This window comes from Hipposideros armiger, unplaced genomic scaffold (assembly GCF_001890085.2).
Source record: "Hipposideros armiger isolate ML-2016 unplaced genomic scaffold, ASM189008v1 scaffold_109, whole genome shotgun sequence".
NCBI lineage: Eukaryota > Metazoa > Chordata > Mammalia > Chiroptera > Hipposideridae > Hipposideros > Hipposideros armiger.
In genome coordinates this window covers 102,949-111,991 of record NW_017731459.1, presented here as the reverse complement: position 1 = coordinate 111,991, position 9,043 = coordinate 102,949, and the positions used below count along the sequence as shown (strand labels likewise).

Genomic DNA, 9,043 nt, shown 5'->3' with positions numbered 1-9,043 from the left:
AGATTGAAGAACAAAACGACAGCAACTTGTCTGTTCCCCTTTCCCCAATTCCCCAGCACTGTTCCCATCCCCCCAATTCCCCAATAAAAAAAAAATCTTTAAAAAAAAAAAAAGTATATAATGGGAACATTTCCTACATAAAACTCCCTGGAACATGGCAGTTCTCATTGTCTACTCAGTGGGTGGAGCACGAGTCTCAGAGCAAGACAGCTTCCTCCCACCTCCCACCCTGTGTTTCCAGGGCAACAGAGGTCAGCCAGGCCCACTGGTGACTGCTGACCCCTTAGCAGGAGCCACCACACCAGGCCCTGAGCTCAGGCAGCTTTCCCAGGAGAGGAGCCTTCCTCCCAAGCCCAGGCTTCTCAGACGCAAAAGAAACCTCTACAAGGTCCCTCCCTCGAGTCCAGAACTTGGCTGCTTCACTTAAAATGTACAAATGCGTTCAAAGTAGATGCAATTAGTGTGTAACGTTATTTTAATAAACCTCCAAAATGTATTATATTTAAACATGTTCATTTTAATGAGTTAATCAAATTCAACATAATGCATGTTGTAATGTGGCTCTAACAGATAAGGATTGCTTTTTAATATAATCACAATTCCATTATCACATCTGACAAAACTGATTTTCTTAATATTATCTAATATCCAGCCTGTGTTCATATTTTCCCTATTATCTCTAAGTGTTGTCTTAACATCTGGATTGTTTGAATCAGAATCCAAACAAAATCCATGCATTGCTTTGGTTAAAGTCTCTTAATTCTTTTCTAAGCTTGACAGTTGCCTTCCCCTCTCCCATTTTCTTCCATGCCTTTTGTTTGTTGAAGAAATTCTGGTTATTTGTCTCACAGAAATTTCCTACACTCTGGATTTGCCTCGTTGCAGCTTCATGGTGGTGTTTAATATGTTTTTCTAGCCATTATACTTCTTTTATTTTCCTTTTTTTTTTTTAAGATTTAATTGGGGAATTGGGAAAGGGGAACAGCCAAGTTGTTGTCCTTCGGTCTTAGTTGTGGAGGGCGCAGCTAGTTCAGCTCCAAGTCCAGTCATGCTGCTGTGTTCAATTAGTTGTGGGTGGGCGTAGCCACCATCCCATGTGGGAGTCGAACCGGCAGCCTTGTTGTTAAGAGCGCATGCTCTACCCCTGAGCCATCCAGGCGGCAGCTCAGCTCAAGGTGCCAAGTTCAGTCTTAGTTGCGGGTGGGTGTAGCTCACCATCGAACAGGCAGTCTTGTTAGGAGCACGTGCTCTCACCAGCTGAGCCATCCTGCCACCTGTTGGCAGCTCAGTGGCAGCTCAGCTTGGGCACAGCTCACTGGCCCATGTGGGAATCGAACCAGCAACCCTGTTGCTTAGAGCTCGCACTCTTGAGCAAGCTCTTCACCAACTGAGCCACTCAGCCGGCCCCTATACTTTCTTTAAACAAGTAGTTAGGTCGCTACTATCTGATTAGAATCAGGTTCAATTTTTTTTTTTCAAGAATATATCACAGGTGGTATTGTGTACCTTTGTGGTATCACATCAGGAGGCATGTAAGTCACTTGTCCCACTTTTAAAGATGTTAAATTCATCTTTGAATTCAGATGGTGTTGGCCTGATGTATCCATTTTAACATTCCCCATCACCCTTTCACCTAAAAACGTAAGCATTCGTTGATGATCACTGCCTACGTCCACTATTCCACTAAAAATTGCAAAATGGTGATTTCTGTATTCTATGATTATTTCTGCATTTGTTGGCTGGACTCCTCTTTTTTTTTTTTTTAAGATTTTTATTGGGGAATTTGGGGGATGGGAACAGCGGTGGGGAATTGGGGGAAGGGGAACAGACAAGTTGCTGTCCTTTTGTTCTTCAGTCTAGTTGTGGAGGACATCGCTTCACCGACCCAAGTTGGCACCATCATTGCGCTCTTCCCAGGCGAGGCACATCAGTCGCTGGTTTCTGGACGGCCGCTCACTGCGGCTGCTGGCCGCTCACGCTGGCTGCTGGCTACACACGGTAGCCCATGGCAACCCACTGCCACAGGGGCTGCAGACCAGCGACTCATGGCAGCCCAGCTCCAGGTTGAGCTGTTGTTCAGCATCTTAGCTGTAGAGGGCAGTGTCACTGGCCCTCATATGTGGGATCCGAACCGAGGCCCTCTGGCGTCCCAAGCCAGCTCTTAACCATCGCGCCACTCGGCCGGCCCTGGACTCCTCTTTTTTAATCAGACTTGCCCTCATTAACTGCTTGATTGCCTTAAGGTTCAGTTTGAATGTTTGAATAGGGGTGTCAGGGTAAAATCTTGGTTCTACTTCTTTAATTCTACGATTTCAGAGTAACGAGTTGGTGCCATCACAACCTCCACAACTAACCAGCGGTTTTTTTAGGTTTCATCATGAACTCATAGATTTTTTTTTATTATTATTCCAATTGAATCTATGTATTATTCATTTGTATGCTCAAATCTTCACCTTTGGCCAATGGACACCCCTTCAGCTTACAATAGTCTTCGATAGCTGCCCACTCTCTGGAACAACAAGGTGTTTCAGGCTCTTCTCCCCCAGTTCTTGCTTCCGCCCTGGAATCAGTCATTTTTCTATGGAGCCTGGTTCCCGTTAGTGGAAATGGTATTTAGAGACCATAGTTTGGGTGGGTCCTCGTTGTTACTAGGATGTCCTTTACTTCTAGTCCTTTCTACTGGACAGAGCTCATATAGACATACTTACAGAAGGAAAACTAAGTCATAAATTTGTACTGGTTTTTCGAATTCAATGTAATAACAGGGTTTTTTATTTAATTTCTTCGTTGTATTTGTATTTGTACTTCCTCTTATGCTGAAACTCTTGATTCCAAAAGATATTTACATCGTTGTATATTTGATTTATTCTGTAGTATATGTATAATTTCAAAATAGCAGTACTAATGTTAATATTAATAATAATAAGACAATTGAGTACATTTAGGGTTTTTTTGAGAAATGTACAGCTAAAACACTATCTTTTAAAATTACTTGAAATAATTTCCTGTGTGGTTATGTCACCAGCTTTACATACATTTAGGTTCATTTTTTATTGATTTTTTTTTAATGGTTTCATTTTATTTCAATCGTGTAATACATTATTCCATCAAAACTATCAACAGTGATAAGTTTAGAGAAGTCTTGTGTCCATTTCTGCCCCTCCCCCTGGGAGTAGTCAGTTTTTGGTACTCCTTGCCTTGCTTTTTTTTGTTTTTTAATTGCCTAATAAATTGTTATGTTTCTGCGCAGTCTTCAAATTTATCAAAGGGTCAAAATATTACTTTTAAACTTTTTTGGTTTCTTCAAACTCCTTTTTAAACCTCTTCTCCCTGGATACTACTGACTAGCACCCCTCACCACCCTCTATCTAACACTAAGGAAAAATCCTGTCTTGGTCTGTGGCTTCAGCATGTCCTGAAATTTTATACTTTTAACTGATCACTGCTGAGCATGGAAAGAAGTGCTCCACTTATCTTTGCCACGCAACCTGGCAAATGACCCCAAGTGGACCCTGCTGTGCCCTATACACAGGCTTTCCGGTGTTGGTGGTTGGCAGATAACCTCTGCCTCCATGTGCTCTGAGGTGCAAGGAACTGGTTTGATGCAATGGAAAGAGCTTTTTGAAACTGGTAAGTAACAAGGCCAGTTCTCACATGCTCTGTACTCTGGCCACCTTTTCTGCAGCCAGAAAACAAAACAGGCAAATGCACGCAGACGAGGACGTCACCTTGCCTTCCTGAGCCATCTCCCGAACCAGGTCCCTTTGCATTGATCTTAGTTGGGACAGGGGATCAGACAAAAGGATGATGGTGGTGATCATGGCTGGATACCTGTTCTCCTTACCAAAGAAAATGTTAAACGTACGGGCACCCAGCCAGGCTAGGGGCAGTCCAGAGCCCCAGATACAGCTCTGCTGCCCCCTCTGCCCTCTGTCTTCCAGGTGCCTGTGCAGTCCTGGTTCGATGACATGACGGACACGGAGCTGCTGGACCTCATCCCCTTCTTTGAGGGCCTGAGCCGGGAAGACGACGTGTACAGCATGCTGCACAGACTCTGCAATAGGTAGCCCCGGCCGTCTCCCCGCCTCCCACCTGTGCACTCTGGAGCCCCCCGCCGTGGGGACCACCGGCCTCGACTCCCTGGGAGCTGACAGTGACTCTGCACTCCAGGCCGCGGGGCAAATGTGGCCATACCTACCGGTTTCATTTTTTAAGAACAGAAACAACTATTTTAAAATGAACTCTTTTAATGAATTTCTTAAAGGGACATGCATTTTACTGGATTTGCTTTTCTTAAAACATACCAAAAAGAAAAAAAAAAGCTTGGTATCTATCAGACTTCCTTTCAACTGTCCTCCCTTCCAAGCAGACAACCTGCCCTCTTTTACCGCAGCTCGGAGCAGCTGACCCAACTCAGAATCTCTTTCCTACAGGATGAAGTGCCTTTTTGAATGTTATTTTAAGCTGAGAATTAATTTTTCTACACAACGTATTTCCAGTCTTTTATTGTCTCAGATTCTCTAAGAAGATAAATATGACAATTTTCTAGAACCTGGGGGGAGGGGGTGGCGAGGGATGGGAGTGAGTCCTAGGAGCCTGTCTCCCAGCAGGTGTGACTGCTCTGACAACCTGTGGCATGCCGCAGGGTCGGGGTCCGGATGGAGTTTATGTGACCGTGCCCATCTCCATTCATTTCTGACCCAGTTTGGGATGTATTTGCAATTGTGTGGCTCCATTAGGAAACAATAGCTTCTTTCACATTATGGTTTCTGATGGTGACAAATTGGTCTTGAGGTCACATTTTTCCCTTGAAAAGTGGCATTATGTGACTTCTTCTTTCACACTACTTCCATACTTCTGTGTTTTTTTGTTTTGTTTTGTTGTTGTTTTGGGTAGAGCAATTACAAGAAACTCAAACCCTTGGATTTTTAAAAACAAAAAAAAAATCAGTTTATTGATTTTTAAATCTTTCCTTTCCAAAAGCTGGATACACGTGGAGCTGTTTGGGGATTTTCTTTGCTGCTACTGCGCTGCCACCAAATGGAATTGACCAGCGGCTGTTACACTGTTCTTTGCCACTGTGCCTATGCTCAGAATCTGCTCACTGCTAAGCTGCACACTCGGATGGGGTTAGAATCATAGGTGTCCCCCTCACCCATGGCAGACTTACCAACTGTACCCCTTCCCTGGCACTGGCCATGGGAGCACAGAAGGGTACAAAGACAAAAGGGCCAGCGCGCCACGCAAGTGTGGTGCTCATTTTAAAATTGCAGTCAACATCAGACCCTGTGATAAGCTGACTGTTCTCTCCTGAGGACCCGTGACCTCCACCAACCACCACGCCAGTGTGGCCCAAGTCCATCTCTTGGTCTTCTTTTTTGAAGCACAGCCTCGTTCTGAGCCAAGCGGTGGGGAGCCTGTCTAGATTGGGACTCGTTGTCCTGAGCCCGGGAGAGGAAGGCTTCCTCCCCGAGGCGGGGGTCCCTGTGCAGTCTTTCCCAGTGAGATGTTTTTAAGCAGTGCCATGTTCCTTGTTTGACAACAAGTATAAAGTATTGCTCTTAAAAATAATGAAAAAGAACCCTTTTGTGTTGGCACCATTGCCTTAGTCCTCTGTGGGTTGGGCCTCTGCCAGAGTTCTGATGGGAGCGACTGGCACTAACAAAACTGGAAATGGAGGGTCCAAGTAAAATTTCTTTTTTTGCTTCTATTCACAAAATAATGACGTTAGCTGCCAATCAAGTCCTCCCAACAGCACTTTGGTCTGTGGACTGCCCTGCATTCGGAAAAGAAGTAAGTATTCAGGGGTAACCCGGTCTCCCAGCATTCTGCGTGTTCCAAACCCCATAATCCACATGCCAATTCAAAAAGAAACAGCCCCTTGCTCGGCATTACCAACGATAATAACAGTTACATGGCAGATCTCTACATGCCATAAACCGTGAATTGGGAAACGAGTCATTAAATGAACCCGCTGCCTTAAATGTCTTGAATGTCTCAGTCCAGTGTCTGTCGTGTCGAAATCCATGGAGAGCTTGGTCCTGATGAGAGCCTTTAGACCCTTACCCATGCTCCCCCTTGTTGGCATCACAAGGTCTAGTTCAGCATTGTGGGGAAGGGGGGGCTGAAAGGACTGAAATTCTAGACCATTTCAGGGGACTCGAACCTAGGAAGAGTGACAGATGGAGTGAAGACGCTTGGCAGGCTTGAGCCAGACACTTCCCCTAGTCGTTCCCGACACCGTGCGTGCCATGCGCTGACCCAGTGCAGAGCTTGTGAGGATGGGGCCCGGTTCCTGCCACCACAGACACAGAGCTCTCAGGAGGGCCAGTCAGCCCTCTGAGGGTCCTGGGTTCTGTGCACCTTATTTGACCATACTCCAAAATTCCACTTTTATTTTAACCCTTGATTCTGCTTTATGTACATAATAAAAATATCTATATCTATATATATATATATTTTTAATCATCTACATGTAAATGAAGCAATAGAATTCTAACATAAGGCCAAGAAATGAAATGAATGTTTGGGGTTTATATTTTTAAGGTAAATACGGGTATTGTTTTAATTATTACCTTTTATTAAATTGTGGGCTTTAAAAACCTAATTGAAACCTATGAGCTATTTCTCTGTGCCATATACTTCCCATGTTACCAAAACATCCCTGACACTTTAGCCAAAAGACAAATCTGACGTCCTGAGTTCTCATGGTCCTTTCTGTACCAGGTTAAAATATAGTCTTCTAAACAAATATTTTTTACATGAAGATCTGGGACAGGATACCTTGGGTCATGGACTCCGGCCCCTGTGATGCTGTGACATCTCTGGCCGGGCCTCTAGTGGAGGTGCCCAGACACGTCTGAGGTCGTTACTGCTCTGTCTTCCATGGCTCTGGAACCCTACATGTTGGTCTGTGGTTTCACCCATTAGCCATTTGTAAACAATGTGTTTGTATACTAAAAAGGAACACCACCTGTCATGGCTGATGGTTGGTGGGGAAGCTCCTTTGACATGGTGCAATTTTGATGAGATGACGTTGGAGATACGAGGATGACCTAATGACATTGATATGTCATGGTTGCAGCATTTGAACTTGTGGTATAAAAAAGAAATCTGTAAATCTATAATCTGGCAACATTTTACAACCCTATATTTTAAAGATGGCTTTCTAATAAAATCCAGAACCACACAGCCCTATGGTCAAACACTCGTGACGTTTGTGCCTCTGCTTTTAAAGGTGCTGTGATGGACAGTGGGCATGCCAGACTTAGAGAGGAGGGGGTGGCTCGAAGTGCTTGCAGTTACCTGTGCAAAACCGACTGGCTGCCTCTGTTCCCATTTTACTGTAATTTGATGGTGTCTGTTCCTGTTCCATTCTCCAGGGAGCTTCTCTGCAGACTAACAACCCCCCTCTTCCCCCAAAATAGTGGAGATGCTGGTGTCTGAGTAGTCATGGATTTCTGTTGGACATATGAATGTGATAAACAATCCAGCATTACTCAGAAAATACTACATGTGGAATGTGCACGTTTACAGGGGCGAGCATTGTCAGTCAAGAGGCTTGCAATGATTTCCTTCCTGCCAAAAATAAACACGTGAAACTGCGCTCTCTTGTGGATGGACTGCTTCTCTACCGGCAGCACCTCTCTTCACTCTGTTCTCTGTTCTCTGCCCCTGCACATCTTCGTGCCAGCACCTTGGGTCTCCTGATGCCCTAGCTTCTGGAGAGCAGGGGTGGATGGGAGCAGAGCTGCAGGATCCCAGGAGCCACAGACCTTGACCCCAGGGGGAGGTAGAAATCCATTTTGCCCAGTGATAGGCCTCTGGCTTGTCCGAAGCGGTCTGGCTCACCATCCTCCCTCGCCCTTCCCAAATGCAGCCTAAGAGAACTGTAGCCCCTACCCCATAAGAGCCACAGGCATGGTGTGTGCTGTTTGGTGCCTAAACTCACAGCCCTTGGGTGCACTGACTGAGATGCTGTGATTCCCAGAGGAAGCATGGCAAGAATTCGAAAGAATACGGGCATACAAGACAGTCTTCTCACAGTGGGACATCCTGCAGACATTGCCCTCAGCCCAGCCCCTCTGCACATGAAGGTGAGGGGACAGCAAGCCCCCCTCCGCTAGGGACTCCTGGCAGAGCCTTGGGCACAGCCTCACCATTCTCAGGACTCTTCATAATGATACCTAATTCAGATGATAAAGAACACCAGTGTCAAAAAGCTCATCAGATTGACTTCCCCATTTTGTGGATGAGAAAACTGAGGCCAGTGAGTCTGTTCTGTCTGCCACAGGGAGAGAGGGTTCTGTCATATTCATCCCAAATGACAGGACAGTGTGTGTGTCAGCCCAGGAAACCTAATATTTATCCAGAGACAAGACCCAAATCCCCCACAGCTAACCTGAGCTGTGCCCCAAGGTGCCCTCTCCACAATGGAGCAGCTAGCTGGCCAGAGAGGTCACCCCAGTTTTCTCCCCTGGTTCTGGACCCACAGCTGTGCCCCTCTGTCCCTCTGCTCCCTAGCCCTCTCTGCCTTCTCTCACCTCCTCTGGCATTGTCTCAGCTGCTTCATACCTTCACCTACAAGCAGACAGACAAATGATTGAGAATGGTGGCTGCCCCTGAAGCTGAGGTGTCCCAGCGAGTGTTCCTAGAGCCTCTGAATAGGTGTGAAGGAAACAGGTCATCAAGAGGCTACTTATTTGGGACTCGAGTGCACACTGAGATTTCACCTCCTGGCGTTTTTCGTTTTGAGTACATGCTGTCTGTATTCCAGGACCCAGAAAGATCCTGGGGAGGGGAGGAGAGGGGAGGAGTGGCGGGGAAAAGCCAGCCTGGGAAGACAAATGGGTATGTTGAGTTTATGGATAAGGGGTGCATTGGGGGCTACGGCAGAGTCCTCGGAGTCACCTTGGAGGATTGCATGGCAGAACCTGTGACAGGGCTGTCTGTGGATTAACAGGCTGCTTAAGGCTCAGAGCTACCAACTGGCTACAAGGCTGATCTCTCAGGAGAACGCGCTGGACCCTCAGGAGGAAGGTGT

At 46.1% G+C, this 9,043-nt stretch overlaps 1 protein-coding gene across 1 annotated transcript in view; it reads left to right on the top strand.

The window, feature by feature from the left end:
* CTDSPL (CTD small phosphatase like) overlaps positions 1–7,605 on the top strand; it is a 39,469-nt gene extending 31,864 nt beyond the window's left edge. Inside the window, exon 8 of the mRNA XM_019647244.1 lies at positions 3,942–7,605. Coding sequence (XP_019502789.1) covers positions 3,942–4,067 — 126 coding nt within the window. The 3' untranslated portion in view covers positions 4,068–7,605. The remainder of the gene's footprint in view (positions 1–3,941) is intronic.
* The last annotated feature ends 1,438 nt before the right edge of the window (positions 7,606–9,043 follow it).